This window comes from Gopherus flavomarginatus, chromosome 1, assembly GCF_025201925.1.
Source record: "Gopherus flavomarginatus isolate rGopFla2 chromosome 1, rGopFla2.mat.asm, whole genome shotgun sequence".
Classification (NCBI taxonomy): domain Eukaryota; kingdom Metazoa; phylum Chordata; order Testudines; family Testudinidae; genus Gopherus; species Gopherus flavomarginatus.
Genome location: NC_066617.1, coordinates 53,255,060 through 53,275,425, shown reverse-complemented (window position 1 = coordinate 53,275,425; position 20,366 = coordinate 53,255,060). Strand labels below are relative to the sequence as shown.

At 38.5% G+C, this 20,366-nt stretch overlaps 1 protein-coding gene across 3 annotated transcripts in view; it reads right to left on the bottom strand.

Annotated features, from left to right (window-relative positions):
• Positions 1-315: 315 nt before the first annotated feature.
• TMEM168 (transmembrane protein 168) overlaps positions 316-20,366 on the bottom strand; it is a 31,698-nt gene continuing 11,647 nt past the window's right edge. For all 3 annotated transcript variants that reach the window (XM_050936180.1, XM_050936181.1, XM_050936179.1), the window contains 3 exons: positions 13,765-13,907; positions 10,782-11,056; positions 316-5,590 (listed from right to left, as the gene is read on the bottom strand). In XM_050936180.1, coding sequence (XP_050792137.1) covers positions 5,043-5,590; positions 10,782-11,056; positions 13,765-13,907 — 966 coding nt within the window. In that variant the 3' untranslated portion in view covers positions 316-5,042. The remainder of the gene's footprint in view (positions 5,591-10,781; positions 11,057-13,764; positions 13,908-20,366) is intronic.

The window sequence follows — 20,366 nt, the reverse complement described above, 5'->3', positions numbered from 1 at the left end:
CTTTGAGCATTCATATTAGGCTGTCTACGGAGAGATAAGGAGGGGAAAAAATAGCCCAAGATAAAAAGATTCTTGTGTCAATGATTTAATCTAGTAATATTACTTTTAATTTCTTTTAAAGTATCAAATTTAAGAGCATCCTTGGGTGATATATTTTCAATCCGTGCTGCTGTGATTCTTATCAATGCACAATGTACTGGAACAAACCATGTTTAAAAACTATGTAAAATCGAGAGATTACAGTAAATGGAAGATTAATGCATAACAAAACTAGAGTGTCAAACCACAAACAAAAGAAAAAAAATGAAATGGAGATGAGCATCCAAAACAGCAAAATATATTTGAGCAATAATATTACAACACACAAATATTCATTTACAGAATCTAAAACCAACTATATAAAAAATCTCCCCAAACAAAAATTCTAACATTTATAAACAAGGAATTTCACCCAATTACACTATCCAGCACAGGCAACACACTGAAAATGCCATCTAACCACTCAAGTGTAGCACCCTGTTAGTTTATCACCTTGCAAACTGAAGAGAAGAAGAATTTATAAATTTAAAAAAAAAATCCTAGGAAATGTTTTATCTGAAGACAACAAAACCAAAACTCCCAAAGCACAAACAAAAAAGTGGAGATACAGAAGTGATAGTGCAAACATTTTAAAAAAGCAAATGGATTCATCCTGTGTTTAGTCAGAGAAAAACATCACTGTATATTTTCAATATGCAGTCCATTTCAAGACAATTGTTATTAGGAGTCAGTACATCTGTATGTTTCAGCAAGGATGTTCCTGTAAAGGAGATAACTGAAATGTAAACCAAGCCAACATAAAGTGAACCCACAGCTGTGGTAAAAATACATACCTTTTGAATGAGTGGCTGAATGTAAAGTGCAGAAGTCAAGTACCTGCAAAATAAGCTCAAATCTTGAGTCACCTGCTGACTCCATACTGCCCATTCCTAAGCATTTGCTCAAATGAGATACTCTTTGGAATCAGATTTAAATAGCACCATGTAACACTGAGATTCAAATATGCCCCAACCCTGCACCAGGATCAATTTAGTCAGAGTTCCATTGAAGTAAGGGCTGGTCTACACTAGGGAAGGGGATCGATCTAAGATACGCAACTTCACCTACGTGAATAACATAGCTGAAGTTGAAGTATCTTAGACTGAGTTACCTACCGGTGCGGGATCGACATCCGCGGCTCCCCCTGTCCACTCCGCTACTGCCGTTCACATTGGTGGAGTTCCGGAGTCGACAGAAGTGCATTCGGGGATTGATATATCGCGTCAAGATGAGACGCGATATATCGATCCCAAGAAATCGATTGCTACCTGCCGATACAGCTGGTAGTGAAGACATACCCTGTTTCACTGAGGTTTGCCTGCATGGACCTTGTAGCAGGGCTGGAGCTTGCAATTGCAAATGTTCCTAAAATCACTTCCGCTTAACACCAGGCAGGTCACAGTTCCACAGGAGTGTCATCATGTTGTCTACGCTCCAGTATCTGTCAACAAAATCAATAACCTGAGGTATCATTAAATGTTGTCTGTTCAATCCTGACCAACCTTAGGGATAAGTCATTGCCTCGTGCAGTTTCTGATGTATTACCCCCTCCAGAGGAGTTTGTAGCCACATGAAGTTGGGGCATGGCCCTATAATTGCTTGGATGCCACAACACCTCTAGAGAATTCCAGCTGCATCCCTGCTGATCTTCTGGCGCCTGTACAGAAAGCCAGCCACTTAAGTATGGAGTTCTGCAGTCATTGATGCTGCTAGACAATGGGGCATGGAAGTTAGTGCCATTCAGAATTAATGCGTTCGAGTTCTGTAGGCTCCCAACCCCTGTGGTTCTTTTTTTTTTTGATTAAAAACAGATGGACAGCATGTTCTTTTGGACAATGAGAAAGGAAGATTCCAGACAAAAAGCCCAGTTAGTATAGCTATAAACACATCTTCACATTTAAAATAGTATTATTAGAATACCATTGTTATTCTTAAAAGTCTGAAAGTGAGGGACTTTTGAGTTCAGGTTAAAACACAAGTATTTGAAACTCAGGAAGTTAGAATGTTGCAGTTAGAACACACACATGGGAATATATAGAGATACTCGGTTAAGTTTCCAAACACCAACTTTACCTCTGCCTTCTTAATCAATAGCAATATCCCTCATCCATCTTTCAACTACAGGCTAAAGACCATTCCCACTATCCTAGAGATAACACAGCAGGCCAGTAGATAAACTGTAAACCCATCCACTAAATAGAGGCTACAGGATCTGCCCCTTCCTTGCCTTCCAGGTACATGCCACAGCAGACACTATTTGACATACTGCCCTCTGTCCCTGCCCATCATTGCACTATGGACTGGCTTCCCCACACTAGGCCATTCACGCTCCCAGCATAGGTTAGAGATCTCACACTTTCCTATGCAGGCACAATATCAACATTTCTATATCTTCTCAAAACATATAGGCCACAAATCTCTAATATACTCTCCAATGATGGGCTCCCTCTGTAACCAATACTGGCTACAAAGATGAAAGCCAGTTATATCATTGTACAACAGCAGAATATACTGATGTAGTTCATATCAACACAAGATTTCTCCAGTTGCAACTACAGAGTAAAGGATCGTCCACCAGTCCATAGTGAATAAGCAAGAGGAAGAGTTAAGGCTGGTGATGAAAATCAACAGTATTTCCAGATTCATGTTTATGTTTTTTTGAATTACAATGTTCTAATTTCTTGACTTGTAAAAGTTTGTGTTATAACTACTATGTCCTAATAATAGGGTTTTAAAGAGACATAGTTAATTAGTTAAATCTGTCATTACACATTTACATTACATTACATCCAGATTTGTCTGGGTACTATGAGCCATCTAGATGGAACAGTCTATTATTGCAACTAAATTAATTGTTACCAAAACTGCAGCCAAAATAACGATCATTTTACCAAGACAAATAACTATTTGAAGATCCCTCCCATCCAGACCCAATGTTTGTCACTCAGAAATAGCTGAAAAATACTGTTGTAGACCAGCCCTGTAAGATTAAGATAGTGCTTCCCTTCTTGGAACACAGTGTTCTCTCTTCCTCTGTTGCTTTCTCTTTGGAATTTCTTAGTTACCCTTAGTTCAGTAGTTATTTTCAAATAGTTGAATGGAATGAAACTTGACAGTTTATTTGATTTGATTTGTCCCTCACCCACCTTAGCTCCCCATCCCTTTTTGTGGCAGGGAGGGCCATGGTGATTTTCTTGCTAATCTAACTTGCACAACACAGGAGAATAAAGGAATTTTAGGGAAGGTGCCCTAACTTGCCAGTGAATTTAACAGGTTGGAATTGACAGTTTGAAGGAACAATGAGTTACTGGGATTGCTGGCATGCCCAGCAATTACTACTAGAATATTTCCTCTCTTGTAGGGTTTACAAATTAATATGTACCAGGATTGGCAAATTATCTAAATGAGTTGACCATTAAGTCAAAAAACCCAGCAGGCTACGAACGCTCAGAAGTCAAAGAGTTACATAGTGCATAACATTCTTTTTCAGATGTTTAAACGACAGCTACATTTCAGGCAACTTCCTCAGCTAATGTCTTATTTATAAAGTGACTTGTATTTTTACTAAAATGCTGGTGAATGATGTAAATCCCAAATCTTATAAATTATTCTCACACACACACACTCTGAAACAACATTAAGTGGATCCACCCAGCAGCCTACAAATCTTGGTTTCCTGCACTTCAGGTGAACAAGGGCTAAGAGTACTGTGGTGCCAGAGAGTTCTGCGAATGTTACCTCATATTAACTGACAAACATCTCTGACTAGAGGAGCAATGCTGACAGGTCCCTCAAAAAGAGGGATACTCAGGGTTGAGGGGACTCATTTCCCCAACAAAGGGAAAACCCAGCTCTCCCTGTCAAATTGTCTGGTTTCAGTTAAAAAAAAACAAAAAACAGAGATTCATCCCCCTGGATCCAATCCTATACTCAGCACTCCACAGCCCTGGGGTCTAGGCACAGCAGATTTCAGATCAGAAACCTGGGGGCAAGGTTACCTCTGAACTTTCCATTTTGTTATTCATACATATGTAAACTTCGCATAATTTCTTTCTAAGTTGCTTCCTTTATTTTGAGTTTTTCTGCAGAGGAAATAATTCAAAAGCCAAACTGATGGAAGTCCAGGAGTTCTGATGGGACAGCCGCTTCCCGCCCCAACCTGTTAGCACATTTAATATGCCTTATATCTATTAACTCTTTTAAAAAAGAAAATATCACCTGAGAGACTGAATTTATTTTGAAAAAATATGGAACGTTTTAAAAAAAATCACATTTGAAAACCTCTCTCTGTTGGCTGTCAACAAGCACATGGTTGGAACCACACAATGTTCTAACAAAGACCCATTTCATTCCCTTCCTCTGTGTGGTCAACTACTATTGTTGTCAATGGGAGCCTCAGGCAAGTACTGAGAATGCTAATATAACTGAATCTAAATATCCTTGCAGATACCTACAGTGCTTCTTGAGTTTTTTATTTTTTGACTGTGTTCTATAATACTCTGAAACCCAGCATAGAAGTGTGAGAGCATAATAAAGTGATCTGAACACTGTCGTTTCCTTTCCTGTATTTGATGTTTGAGAGGGATATAATTACCATGTATCATCATATGAGCCATAGCTTATTAAAGCCTGTAATTTGTTGGCAGCTTTCTGTTCAGCACATATGAACATGCAAACTGTCTCCAAAGTGCATGGTCATATTTAATAAATCTTTTACATGTTTATATACAACTCAGTAACAAAATTCAAATAGTATAATCTTCTCCTCATTTTAGAATGAAGCTTCCAACGCTTTGCATATACTGTAATTGCTCAAAAAGCTGAACACAGTGAGTATAGCTACTGAAGTAGCAAGATTTCTTCAACAGAGAAAAACCTGTTACATATAAAAAATTGCAAGTCAATCACATTTGAGAGTGGGAAAGTTCCCCGAGCTCCCACTTTTACTCCTCTTTGGTTTTTAATTAAGATTTGACAAGTTTGAAGCCTTGTCCTGTGTCCAGCACTGTGGGAAGAAACCAATTCATTTTTAATCTTTTCAAGCATCTAAAAAAAGCCTTACAGACCCAGAACAGATTGAGACCACAAAACCAGTTTGCCAAATGCACCAATGGATAGGTAACACGAGGGAAGTACATCATCCAGTGTTTGGCAATATCACTTCCTGTTGGCAAATGTAGAGTATAGTCACTCCAGCGTTTTGACACACCATACACTGCTTTCACCGCACGGCCCTTTTCAGACCAGCTGATGCTATTGTCAGGGTTACAATTATATTCGACCCATTCTCTGGTAAAGTCACCAAGTTGTGGAGGGTCTGCTTCCTCAATGTCTACCACTCTGGCAAATTCTGCTCCTTGTACTGCAATATATAGATCATTTACTTTTCTTACTTCTTTAACCCAAGACTGGGAGTTCTCACAGTCTAACACAATTATAAGTCGTGAACAAAAAGACCCATTCTTCTCCCTCCACCATTCCAAAAGCGTGTCAAGCCGTAATGCATCGCCACCTGCAGGAAAGCAGAAAAATATACACATTAGTATAGTTAAATCTGCAGTTTCCAATAGGAAGCCTGTTTTAGCACCTTTTATGAAGGTGAGAGGGTTTTTCCACTGCAGGGAGATGCTAATTAATCCAGCCAAGTCAATGCTGTAGATGCAGTCATTAACTCATCCTTGTATTAAGGCAGGTAGGAGCAAAACCCTACCCTACTGTGAAATAAATTAAGTTGAGCAGCCTTAAGGAGGAGCTCTCTGCACTGAGGATGTGGTGCTCAATACTGAGATTTAGCACGGCTTCAAGGCTTAAGGCTGCCTCCATGAGGAACGTGAGGCACCAGAGACAGCTGGAGCCGACCCAAAGGATACTGCTAGGGGAAAGAATTCTGACAACTGTGCTCGGGGCATGCACACACCTACGATGGAATGGACATGTGCAAGCACTTAAAGAAGAATGGCTAAGCAGGGGCAGAAGGTGTGAGCTGGAGTTTACATTACTGGCTTTATGTTAATAAGTTCAAACCTCAGAATGGGGTATGTTTTAAACCTACATAATATGCCCTGACTATTTCAGAGCAGAATTAGTAAGCTACCTGCTCACACACCACCATAACCTTTGCCTTGGAAGAGTCATTTGACCTGAACGTTGATAAATTTACTCTAAAGGCAGAAGAGAATGTTTCTGTGAAGTCTAAAGAAAATGTAAATGGATTTTAAGTTACATGTAATCAAAAAGTTACAAATCAAAGTTTCAAATCATGGTATCTAATGTTTGTCTCCCTCTAGCTCAAAAACTACTTCTGATTAGTGCTTGAAACTTTCAGTATAATTTCATCTCCTTGAAAACTCAAACTATATTTAAAGAAAACAGACTGTAATTAGGAAAGTTATTAACAAGTTGGATCACTTTTGGCCCATTAAATTTAATGGGTGCCGTTGGTACTCAGTACCTAAGAAAAATCAGGCAACTTATTGAAAAAGCATAAAGAAAGAATCCTGATAACATTTGCACAGTGAGTGCAACTCCACTGACTTCAATTGGACTGCTCACATGATGAGCTTCACTCACACGCATAAATGTTTGCAGATTGGAGCTATAATATGGATTTAGATACACAATATTAAGGACCCAAGACTGAACATTTTGGTCTAGTTTTTAAAAATAATTTTTAATAATCTAAAGCAACATTAGTAGGACATTAGATTTTTAAAGCAGATATGAATTTTAACCTAGCAATGCACCTTTACAGACAACTTGCGCCAGGGAGTCCGAGTACATTTAAATAGTGTTTAAATTCTTTAAATTTATATACAAAACATGTAATCACCAAAGTATCTCAATTGGAAGAATAGATAAAGCATTTGGTACATCAGACAGGAGGCAACAAGTTCACGTATTAGAGGCTGAAAAAAGAAAATCCATATCTTATTTTGAAAATAGTTCTCCCCTGACAGCATGGTTTTAACCTGACTTCCGAAATATGCCCATTTGTTGTATGAGAATTTACATCAATTTAAACTGGACTAACTAGACTATTTAATGCTTTGTTAGATATGATCAAAGCCAATGTAATTTTATCTGCACTGTTTACAAGCATATTTCAGTCAGAAAAAGTGGCATCCATCTTCTTTTTAAACAGGTTTTACATTTTAGGATTTACATTAAGGATGCAGGTAATCCATCATGGAGAAAGCCAGTTCACTTACAACCTAGCTATTGGTGCAGAGTGGATATAATTTCAAGCCAAGAAAAAATGTGTTATAAAGATGAAGAAACTTTATTGTAGCCTCTGAATAAATGTTTATAAACTGACTCAAACCGGACACTCGAGTGTTTAATTTTTGGCAACTTTATAACAAAAGGAATCCTGTCTTTTGTTCACTTCCATACGACAATCACCAATCTAGGCTGTTATCTGAGTAGCATTTCCTTTTAATGCTTTAATGATTACTGTCTACATACAGACTCACCATACCCTAACTTGGAGAATGGTTGCATTTGAAATCAAGAATTTCCAATGACAAATATAAATCATGAGTATGAAGCTCAAGTGGCTGTAACTAAGACTTACTATAACTATAAATCTGAACATATTTTACTTTAATATTTACTTGATTCTATTCAATATTTTCATTACTTACTGTCTTCATACAACTGGATCAATTTCTACCAAAAAAATTCTGCTCAGATGCTTGATTTAGAATATTTGTAAACACATTTTGCTGCAAATAGCAATTTCTTCCTGCACCCATGTATTTATTTCATCCATTTGTAAAGTGCCTGATGCATCCAATAAAAAGAAACAAATCCAGTAAGAAGCACCACCAGCCAGAATATGTGGCTATGAGTCCAAATCGTACATCTCCCATATCTTTGGTCAACTGAACTCCAATTAGTCTTGTCAGAAGGTGGCAGTTTATTATTAGTCATGGGGATGTGTAGCCAGAAGAGGTATTCTTTTAAAACAGTGAATGTCAAGTGATACCCAAGAGTATATGGGATATCATCGCTGTCTGCAGATTCCTATCTTTGATAGATAGCAAAAATGCATTTGTAATCTGTTACTTCCAGAGAAAAACTACATTAAGGATGGAGTTAAGGTTCAGAGTACATATTGTAAGTACAAATGTACAGAGATGGAATCATCTCCAAAACAAAGATGATAAATCCAGGAAATTCAGCATCAGATTCATCTTATAAAAAACAGAAACCTATAATGTATACACACTAGTTTGGTGCAAAGTGGTGCGATTTACCCAGTAAATTATACCTCTTTTAGTCCCACTTTGCTCCAATGTAGTGTGTCTGATTTTGGGATTTGCACTGGTGAAAATCTCCATAATTTAGACAAGCCCTAAATGTAAATTAGGGAAAAGTATTTCCTTACTTTTTCACTTTTTCAAAGCCCGCAAAAAGGACTTTCCTACATTTCAGCATGATCATGTGGGGGCATAGATAATTCAGAAGAGACAGTACTGTGGATCTACTCAAAAGAGAGCAACTTACCGGTAAGTCTTTCTGACCCTCCTATATATACACAAGTGCTAACCCCTCCAACATATGTCAAGATCAGCCAACACCAGAGCTAGCCTCCATGCTGTGGAAGAGACCTATGGATACGTAGCAGCATCTGACTCCTTCGGCAAGTTTCACAGGCAGTTAAACTGACAGCTCCAGTAATACAGACAAAGCTTTATAGCCCGATTCTTGCCTTTTGAATTCAGTCAGTGAACATGACCTCCAAGGCTGTTTTACTGCTCATACTTTATGCATGACCAATTAACAGGTTTTTTGTACACCACTGTGCTACTTCCAAGCTTCCAACAATGAAAAACATTGTTAGTGAGCTAGTAAATACAGTAAGCTGCCCTTAAAGATGTCATTACAGCACAAAAACTACAGTGCTACTGCTGTGCTACATCATTGCTTAAGCCCCCAGAAGACACTATTTTCCTCTACTATATCTGAATGTTAACATTTCATTGTTGCCATCTCTATGAACCTGCTCCAGAGGTCAGAGGATAGTACAGATTAGAGGAGCTAATGACTGTCTGTTCCATCTGTCATGAAACATCACTGTCGGATAAACTATGCACAATTATATTATCAAATACCCTTCAGCTTTTCAGATTATACAGCTGGATGCATTCAGAAGAAGTTCTATCAGGCAGGAAAATCAAGCTACACACCATGGTTTACCTAGATCTCATAATGGGAAACTGATCATGAAAGTGATTCATGACAAATACTGATTGCTCCTTTTCTTGGTGTGGCTTTATACTATCTCTGTGAGAAAAAACTGGAGGTGTGCCAACATGCAAACCATTCATGGGTAACCCAGGAGGAACTTCTTCTCAAGAAAATTCAAATCCACTAAAAAAATGTTGTCATGGCTTTTAAATCCTTCATTCTCCCTATATTTTATGTTTTATCTTGTTGCCTCTATTTTTTTTGTAAGAGGCGCACTCTCACTATATTGGCCTTTATTGTAATTTGAAAACGGAGCTTCCCTACAGGAAGTCCTATGGCACAAATTGACACAGGTGTAAAAAATTAAGTGGCAATGCCTGCCAAGAAAAAAAAAATCTTTAAAAACTTGAAATACGTAGGGTATATCTACACCACGTGTGCTACAGCAGCACAGCTGCAACGCTGCAGCTACGCCACCATGTATACATGCATTAGCAACAGAAATGGTTTTTCTGTCGCTGTAGGAAGTCCACTTCCTCAAGAGATGGAAGAATTCTTCTATCGACCTAGCATGTCTACACTGGAGCTTAGGTCAGCTTAACCACATTTCTCAGGGGTGTGGATTTCTCACATCCCTGAGTGATGCAGCTAGGCTGCCCTAAGTTTTAGATACAGACCAGACCTCAGTGCTACAGGGATCCAAATTCTGCACCAAAAATTGAGTCCCCAACTCAACACAGCAATTTTAGTAGCCTACTTCCATGACACTAATGGCTGCCATCAAACAGTTCTTTGATATGTAATTAGAAAGGTGCTGGAAGATGGCTTTCTGCTAAAACAGATGGCAGAGGTATCCCGTGTTCTCATTTTCCCCATTTCAATGCTCCAATTTTCCCCAAAATCAATAGGGTTCTGGTGACTCCCTGAAATTTTGGAATTGATTGGCTGCTGTATTCAAAAGTTATCCACATAAATGGCACCAACCTGAGCATATGTAGGGCTTTGCAAGCTCAGCCAACAAAACCTGTATTAAATGCTTCATAAATAATGTTGAACAAAATCATCTTCCCAGGACATTATTGAATTGAATTAGATAAGATTACTACTTAATTCTAAGACTTCTGAATTCATTAAGTTTCATATAACTTCTTGATGAAGTCTGAACATTCCATTTAATTACATATATTTCACTTTGTTATTGCTAAGCATTTTATTTTTATTTTTAATGTGGTTATTAAAACTGTAAATTCATAAGTACTCAAGTCTGTAGATGACTAAGCAACAAGGAATTCAATTTATTTGAAAGCTTGATGTGGTTAACTTTAGCCATTTGTGTTTTACACCTCCTGTTCTTAGAACTATAACGTTCACACGTACATGTGTAGCTGTCACATATACAACTTCTGAGTTTTAATAATAGTACGGTATGATTTCATAAGAATAAAGCAATAATCTACTTGTAGGTTCTATCAATGAAAAATGTATTATCAAAAGCTCCAAATGCTGGTTACCTGCTAGTGCCCATTCACCAGTGCGATGGGAGTGACCACTATAATATAAAACATAGGTATCATGTCTGGGTCCATCTGCAGTTCGAAGTTCAAGAAAAGATTTCAGCTTAGAATGAACTGTATCAAAAGAAAGTCCACTTGTAGAATAGTCACAGCCATATGTTTCAATCATGTGATATGCAAAAAACCTCTGGATGGTATTGAGCATGCCTGTAGACCTCAAATTTAACTCTTGCACGTGCTCAGGTGGAAGAAGCGTGGGTTGACCATCAGGACTAAACAGAAGAAAAAATATTTAGTTATGTTTTATTACTGTATTCAGTACATACTTGTAGCAACTTGTGAAATCAGCTCTCTGTGTGGAATATTTTGCTCACTATTGATATTTAAGTGTTTAACTACTTTGGTGAAATACTTACTGCAAGGCTTGAAATCTAAATGCTAAATTGCAAACTGCATATAAAAGAGATTTTGGTAAATAATTAGGGCTTATGTGTCAGTAAATAACACATCAAAAAAGGGACTCAGATTTTGTCTCCCAAGCCAGTAAGGGTTGGGAGCACTCCAGAGGCTGTGCTCTGCCTCTAGTTGGGAAAAAGCATCAGTCATCCCTTTCCAGCAATGCCTTTCAACCACTTCAATAACTGGTATTGGAGGGTTTCAGTGAGCTGTATCAAAACTTTTCACTTGAGTAAGACTGTAGCAATGCACAGACTCTGCAAGGTGAAAATGTGAGGGGTTCTGTCTCAGAAAATCCCGCCATAGCAGAACAAGCAAAAGAAAAGTGATTTTGGTGCATATGTTTCCCATTGCTTTTGTTTGAAATAAGTCTTTTATATAATATTATACCTGTTTCCTTTTTTGGGCCAAACTGATTTGGTTCTATATCTCCTCACTCTTATAGGACCTAAATAGGTTTACATTGCACTGATATTATTAATATTGTCTATACTTTAACTGAACAATTAGAGAATGGGCTTATTAATTGACCTTTATTATTATTAATTATTATTATTATTATTAAGAAAGGGTAACATTGCAAGTGCCTCACACTGTTTTTCAAGACCTTACTACAATTTCTCCATGGATAAACTAAACTGCCAGTGACAGAATAATTTAGCACAACGCAGGAATTGGATTATTGCCAAGGACAAGGCAATATTATTTATACTGTAATGTAAGTGTATTAAACCTGCTTTTTAAGCCCTCACAATAATGCACCTAGTGGGATATTATGCCCTCAGTCTGGTTGCTGCAGAATGTGGGCAGCTAAGGACATTACAAGAACAAAGCTCAGGAAGTTGATGTGACACCGATAATTTTATTGTGGATAAAATATAAACCCTTCTGCTTTCTAAATGGAAAAGATGCAACAATGTACTAGAGGGACAAATTCATTCCTATCAGGATCATTCTTGTCACAGGAGCTTTAGCAGTTTTAACCCACTTATTGTCCTGGTAATTCTCTTGGTATTAAAGTTTTCACTTGGGAATAGAGGACTAAACCACTGGACCATCTCTTTCATCTAGACTGCAGAACAATTGTCATTTCATCCTCAGTGGTTTCATCACTAAGCTCATAGACCTGTGCATCTCTGCTGGCCATTAGTGGCATCCATGGAGAAATATCTTTCTTTCAAGTTACCACTCAGCCCCCACAGTCTTCTGGACAGCATAGTTCATGTGTTTCTCAGATCACAGCTGCGTCAGACACCACTTTGGAGAGGAGTCTTCCAAACCACAATGGGAGAAGCAGCATCAGTCACTCCACTTCTGAAATTAGGCAACCACTTGTCCCTTCCAAACTCACGAAGTCCCAACCGAGGGGCTTTTGTGGGGCCAGAGCTAGGGTAGATCATGTTCCCCATCCCCAGCAGGCTTCCTTTATAGAGTTAAGCAGATAGGGGAGCATGATGGCCATCATACTTCCCAGAATTTTTTTTAGTGGGTAAACACTTCCATTAAAAACCTATTTATGTTATATATCTCAACAGAAATAACCAGTTGAACAGTGGAAATCTTAATCTGTTCAATGCTACAGCATTTTCAAATGATTTACATGGTATCTAACAACTGAACATCAGCACACAATCATTTTTTCCTTTGGCTCCCCCCTTTAAAAAAAACAAACACACACTCCCCAAAAAACCAAAAACAAACAACCAACCAACCCCCGCCCCCCCCCCCCCGGATCTTTTCCTAGCCCATTAAATCCATAGTTTTCATAAACATTCCAAATTGCAATCCCATTTCCATGGAAACTCACAAAGATATGAATTTCATGAGTTCTCGTGTGTCATTTATAATATAACGCCTTTATGAAGGATTTAAATGATAGGAGTAAAAATGGGATTAAAATAGGATATTTCAACTTTAGAAGCTATTTTTTATAGCTGGATGAGCAGGTAAATGATTAGCAAAGAAAAAAATGTTTTTAATGCAACCTTTATTTTGAAAATAGGAATTACTGTAAATACGTAGATAACATGTAGTTTATAAGTAATCCAAAATCATTCTCACGCCAACATATTTTTAGTACTGCCACTTAGTTAAATCATTTAATACAGTTTATAAAGTTGTTCCGAACATGAGTTCATTGCCTGCTTAGATTATTAAGTCACTTTACACAAAATATCTGCACTGACTCCAGAATCTAAGGCCCTGATCCCGCAACATATATCACATGGAATCAGCAGTTTCTTTCACGCAGTACATTTTGAAGGACTGGGGCCTAGCATATTTATTGGCTTGTTAAAAGCAAGTCAAATATATACAGCATTTGAAGTTGTATTGTAAGTACCTAAATATTATATTTGGAAGGTGAGGCTAGGTAAGGAGAATGCTCATTCAAATATAGCCATTTAATATCTAAACTAGTATTTAATAGTTGAAAAGCTACACCACTGAATTGCCTCTCGTGTAACAGCTGCACTAATTCCAATATAAAGTTGCAACGTGCATACATTTACCATGGTAAGTATACCTGCAGAAGTTGGTGGGAATCACAACAGCATATCCAACACATGTTCCTCCCAAGCAGTTCCCCAGTTCATGGAAAAGCCCATGAGCCATTGACTCCAGAGGCAAAACAATCAGAAACACACTCATGAAGATCCCATTCTTTGGCTAAAAAGAAAACAGATATATTTATGTCTGATGATATCCACTTGTAAATTCAATGAAACAAAGTTATGTTCAGATTCCAGTTATGATTTTCTTTAAAACTTACCTCAGTGATTTGTGAAAATTATTTGAGCAAATCTAATTTGGTGCTGAAACATGAGGTGCAAATTATTATATGCTACAGACAGCCAAAGATAAACCTGATTACACAGTGCAGCATTCTAAAAACGGACTTTGGGCCAATTTCACTGGTCGCATAAGCAGGAGCAACTCCACAGAAATAAATGCATTTGTACCATTTAGGCGAGCACTGATTTTGGCCCTGAAGCCCTGATCCTGCAAATACTTAGATACATGCTTAGCTTTAAGTTTTTGACTAGTGCCACCGACTTCCATGAGGCTAATCATGTGTTAAGTTAAGCATGCATATAAGTGCTTGCAGGATTTGGGGGCTAAGTAAACACAATGGAGAATATTAGATACCAAATATTAGATGACAGTATACTGTATCATACAATAGGTATATAAAATTCAATTAATATTTTTCTTCTTCTTGCTTTAATCCCATCAAATGGGGTCTGCTGTATAAGTCCTCTCCCTCCAAAGTGTTCTGTTCAATGCCATATCCTCTATCACAGTGGTTCTCAAACTTGTGTACTGGTGACCCTTTTCACATAGCAAGCCACTGAGTGCAACTCCCCTTATAAATTAAAAACACTTTTTTAATATATTTAACACCACTATAAATGCTGGAGGCAAAGCGGGGTTTGGAGTGGAGGCTGACAGCTTGCGAGCCCCCCGTAATAACCTTGCAACCCCCTGAAGGGTCTCAACCTCCAATTTGGGAACCCCTGCTCTATCACAACACATGCTAACATGTCTTTCTTTATGACATCCCACTACTTCTTCCTGGGTCAGCCTATCTATCTTTTTCCTTCAATCTTGATCTGTTGGACTCTCTTACTTGCATAGTTCTCTGGACTGTACTTAACGTGCCTAACCCATAAAATTCAATTATTCATCAGCCTAGTTCATTGATATTTTAAAAGCTCCTTTGGTATTAATATCTCAATATCATATTCTACAATACAATTGTACTAAACAGAAGATTTATGGGTACTTTCAAAGCACTTTACTTGAAAATGATAATTATTTATCAGATGCAGAAAAGCAATAACTGGCCCTACAAACTGACCAGAATCCTATAGCAGCCACGCTGCAGATCTCCAGAAGATGGTTTTATGCCTTTTAGGGGCCGAGTGCAGCCCCTGCACATATTACTTCAATAATGTTCATTATTTTTAAATATATTTGTTCCCATATTCATCAGAAACTTCACCTTGACATTTCAAAAGTTAAGCAACAGCCGTTAACATGAATAAATCAACACTGATTCCTGAAAACTGAGGTTTCTGAATAAAGAAATCTCTGCATGTTTTATGTAATTGTTTTAATATGATGTAGACTGAGTTTAACAAGGTATTAAGTGCTTCTGCATAGTGAGTCAGCATGCACTACAGAGCCATTATAAGCAATTTGAAATCTATCATTAATTTTAGGTATGTCAGTGAAGTGAGAAGCTTTTCAGCTGTGGCCTTCTACTATCAGGTAGCCAAAATGCACATGTGAAATGCATCCTAAATGTCACAGGGTATATGACACAAAATTATTCACTCCCCACTGCGTAATGCTACAATACTAGTTATTTAATAATTGACCAGCATATTCCATTACTAACTCATCTTTCAAGTAATCAGTTGGGACCCTGATCTTTCAGCTTAACAAATATATCAGATAATGCTATACATAGTTGGAAGATAAGGTTTTAAGACAGTTATTTGTAACATAACACTAATTAGGCCTGTTCTCCATTTATGCACTCTCCTTAGATCTGTATAAGTGAGAACTGTCTTTCAGAACTGCACTTACAGTGAATTTATTTTTTTAAAATAATTTGTTATTTTTGTATTTTTTAAAACTTAACATTTTTTAAATTATTTTTGGCTTACAAAGTAAACACACTTTCTTCCAAAAGGCAATGTCTGGTGGTGAAAATTCAGTGTCTATCAGACCATAATGTAGCAATTGTATTTGATGTGGATTTCTATTAAAGCAATTCAGTACACGCTGGATATTGTTTAAAAAAATATTTTTTTAAACACTTCCCTCCTCACTTCTTCAAAACATCAAATACACACGCACTATTGTAGTGTTTTGGGAGGCAGTGATCCAACGGAGAATCTACAATTTACCATGCTGCTTCCCAGTGCAGCACATCTCTGGCAATGTTAGTTAATAGTCTTTGGCCACAACCATGCAAACACTACACATATGCTCACCTTTACTACCAAGAGTAGTCCCATCAAAATCAAGTTAAACAGCATGGATTTGTAAAGAACAAATTGTGTCAAACTAATCTGATAGCATTCTTTGATAGGATAACGAGCCTTGTGGATAAGGGAGAAGCAGTGGATGTGGTATACTTAGACTTTAGTAAGGCATTTGATACGGTCTCGCATGATATTCTTATAGATAAACTAGGAAAGTACAATTTAGATGGGGCTACTATAAGGTGGGTGCATAATTGGCTGGATAACCGTACTCAGAGAGTAGTTATTAATGGCTCCCAATCCTGCTGGGAAGGTATAACAAGTGGGGTTCCGCAGGGGTCTGTTCTGGGACCGGCTCTGTTCAATATCTTCATCAACGATTTAGATGTTGGCATAGGAAGTACGCTTATTAAGTTTGCGGACGATACCAAACTGGGAGGGATTGCAACTGCTTTGGAGGACAGGGTCAAAATTCAAAATGATCTGAACAAATTGGAGAAATGGTCTGAGGTAAACAGGACGAAGTTCAATAAAGATAAATGCAAAGTGCTCCACTTAGGAAGGAACAATCTGTTTCACACATACAGAATGGGAAGAGACTGTCTAGGAAGGAGTATGGAAGAAAAAGATCTAGGGGTCATAGTAGACCACAAGCTTAATATGAGTCAACAGTGTGATACTGTTGCAAAAAAAGCAAACGTGATTCTGGGATGCATTAACAGGTGTGTTGTAAACAAGACACGAGAAGTCATTCTTCCGCTTTACTCTGCGCTGGTTAGGCCTCAACTGGAGTATTGTGTCCAGTTCTGGGCACCGCATTTCAAGAAAGATGTGGAGAAATTGGAGAAGGTCCAGAGAAGAGCAACAAGAATGATTAAAGGTCTTGAGAACATGACCTATGAAGGAAGGCTGAAGGAATTGGGTTTGTTTAGTTTGGAAAAGAGAAGACTGAGAGGGGACATGATAGCAGTTTTCAGGTATCTAAAAGGGTGTCATCAGGAGGAGGGAGAAAACTTGTTCACCTTAGCCTCCAATGATAGAACAAGAAGCAATGGGCTTAAACTGCAGCAAGGGAGATTTAGGTTGGACATTAGGAAAAAGTTCCTAACTGTCAGGGTAGTTAAACACTGGAATAGATTGCCTAGGGAAGTTGTGGAATCTCCATCTCTGGAGATATTTAAGAGTAGGTTAGATAAATGTCTTTTAGGGATGATCTAGACAGTATTTGGTCCTGCCATGAGGGCAGGGGACTGGACTCGATGACCTCTCGAGGTCCCTTCCAGTCCTAGAGTCTATGAGTCTATGTGTAAATGTTTGCACAATCAGGGGCTTACATAGGAATTATTATTTATTATTTGTATTACTATAGAGCCTGGTCAAGAATCATCATGCTAGCTGCTGTACAAACACAAAACAAAAAGATGATCCTTGCTGTATTGGATCAGGCAAGTGATCCATTCTGTCCTGTGTCCTGTTTAGCCAGTACCTGATACTTCAGAGGAAAGGGTAAGAAACCCTTAGGGAACTACTATGAAAAATAACTTGACTATAGGGGAACTTTACTGCTCACCCCCATCTATCAGTGGTCATCTTATGCTCTGACACACAAAGGTATATATTATCCCCTTAAAAAGATGTATGTAAGATACCTATTTATCTTATATAATGTAATCAAGCATATTCTCATTATCCATTTAAATGTCTAATCATCTTCTGATTTCTATCTGCTGTGTAAAAGCACTGAGATCTACGGATGAAAAGTTTCACATAAGTGCTAAGTGGTATTATTACTACTAATCTCTTTGTTTCAATGAGGTTCTATGGCAATAACTTTCACAGGTTAATTATACTTGGTAAAGAAGTATTTCCTTTTCTCAGTTTTACAGCCTTGTTTCTTTATTATGAAAAGGGGTTAATGTGGCCATTTGAGTTATCTTTTCTAAATTAATAATTATTTTGTAAGCCCATATTGTGTCCTCTCTTATTCATCTCCTCTCAAAATTTAACAATCCCAGCCTTTTCACTCTGTTTCTAAATGGAAGCTTTTCCATGCCTCTGACCATTTTCATCACTCATCACTGAACTCCTTTTGTTTCTGCTATACCATTGGGTTGCAGTATGCTGATTTATACTATGCATTATAACAATGTCCGTAGTATTTTCCTTTCCATTCCTTAACCATCCTAACAATGTTTGCCATTCCAATCCCAGCTGCAGTGAGCAGAGATATTTCACTGAACTCTACAACTTGCTAGCTCTTCCTAGAAGCAATCACTTAAGGTATTACAAAATTGCTTCTCTAAACCTTACATCATGTGACGTTTGACTAGTATACATGCAAGTTGCAACAGTCACTCATTATTACCGGCTTATTAGATTTGGCTTATTCCTTTGATTTCCCTCAACACTGTACACTTCAAGCTGATCAAAGGCCCGATAACCCTACTGGTATGCTATTTGGAATTTGTAACCTTAAAAATTATACTGTGAATTTTTTCTCTCACTAGAATTTATGGATTCTTTCTGGTATAGTGCCACTCCCTAATCTCTATGAGCTGATGGCATTTTAATACGTATATCTGTGACAATTTGAAAGAACATAAAACAACATCTGATTAGCTTAATAATGACAGTAAAAATCTTAGAGAGGAACATCTTCAATAACATGCAGCTGGAGTTTGTCATTGCATCACTAAATTCAAAAGACTTGATGACTGTGGAGCTCAGAACAGATGGCATACACATATAAGTGGAGCAAGAAAAGATTTATGTTCTTTCATCTGCTCTACCCATTTTAACTGTTTTGAGTGTAGTGGCACAAAACCTTGCAGCCTGAGCCCTCAGTACCTCTGTGACCTTGAAGTGCTCATTTCCTTTTGAGTAACTCCTCACTTAACGTTGTAGTTATGTTCCTGAAAAATGTGACTTTAAGTGAACCGATGTTAAGCAAATCCAATCTCCCCATAAGAATGAATGTAAAGGGGAGAGGGGGGGAGTTAGGTTCCAGGGAAATTTTTTTTGCCATACAGTACAGTACTATAGTTGGGAGGTGCCCCTGCCTTACTCCACATAGGCACAGCCCACTGGCACTTGAGACAATGAGGCAGGCAAGGAGGCTGAAGGTGCTGTAGGCTACGAGAAGTGTGTTGCACAGCAGCAGCGTCTGCTTCCCCTACTTTGCAAGCATCAGGAGCACAGGGCTCAACCCTCGGCCTGCCCACGCCAACCCTTCCCCCAAGCACCCACCCTTAACCCACCTCCCCCTTTACTCTGCACGTTGTGTCCTCATTCCTCCCCTCTCCCTCCCCTGCTTCCTGCCTGCGGCAATCAGTTGGCTTGCAATGTTCACGGGGCAGGAGGGAGGAGCGAGGACTCAGAGCGCAGGCTCCCCACAGCAATCAGCTGGTATGCGGCATTCGGGAGGCAGGGGGAGCCTGAGCGCCGAGTCCACGCTCCTCCCCCCTCCTTAACGCTGCAAGCCAGCTGATTGCCGTGGGCAGGAGGAGGGGGAAGGCGCTGAGCTGTGGCATCTGCCGGCATGCGGGAGGCGCGGGGGGGAAGCATAGGGAAGCTGATGGGGGGCTGCCCGCTATGGACAAAGCGGGCAGCCAAATAACATTATAGCGAAGCATTGCATAACTTTAAATGGAGCATGTTCTGTAATTGAGCAGGGATGCAAGATTGAACCAACGTTAAGTGAGAGGACATTAAGTGGGCAGTTACTGTAACTACTCTGGAAGCAAACAGAATGCAGAGGGACTGGCAGAGTGAGACTACTGAAATCATCAACAGGCATTTTCTCTTGTTGCCTTTCTTTTTTACGTTGATAGTCTCTCCTGAACATTTAGGATGCATACAATTTGTGTGTGCTCATTTCAAGCAATGTGCGAACTGGGTAAAAATTGCCACTTGCTCTTCTCCTGAGTAACTATTGGTATGTTAGACAATAAGACATTTGTGATGTTTGTTAATAACAATCTTTCTACTTTAAAATATTCTAAATCTTTTCAGGTGACATTGTTAATGACAAGCAAGGGATATACCTTTGTTAACAGCAAATGTCATTTTACATACCAGATTGATACTTATTGATGGGACATTCTAGTTCTAAGGGAGCAAGCAATTATTGAAG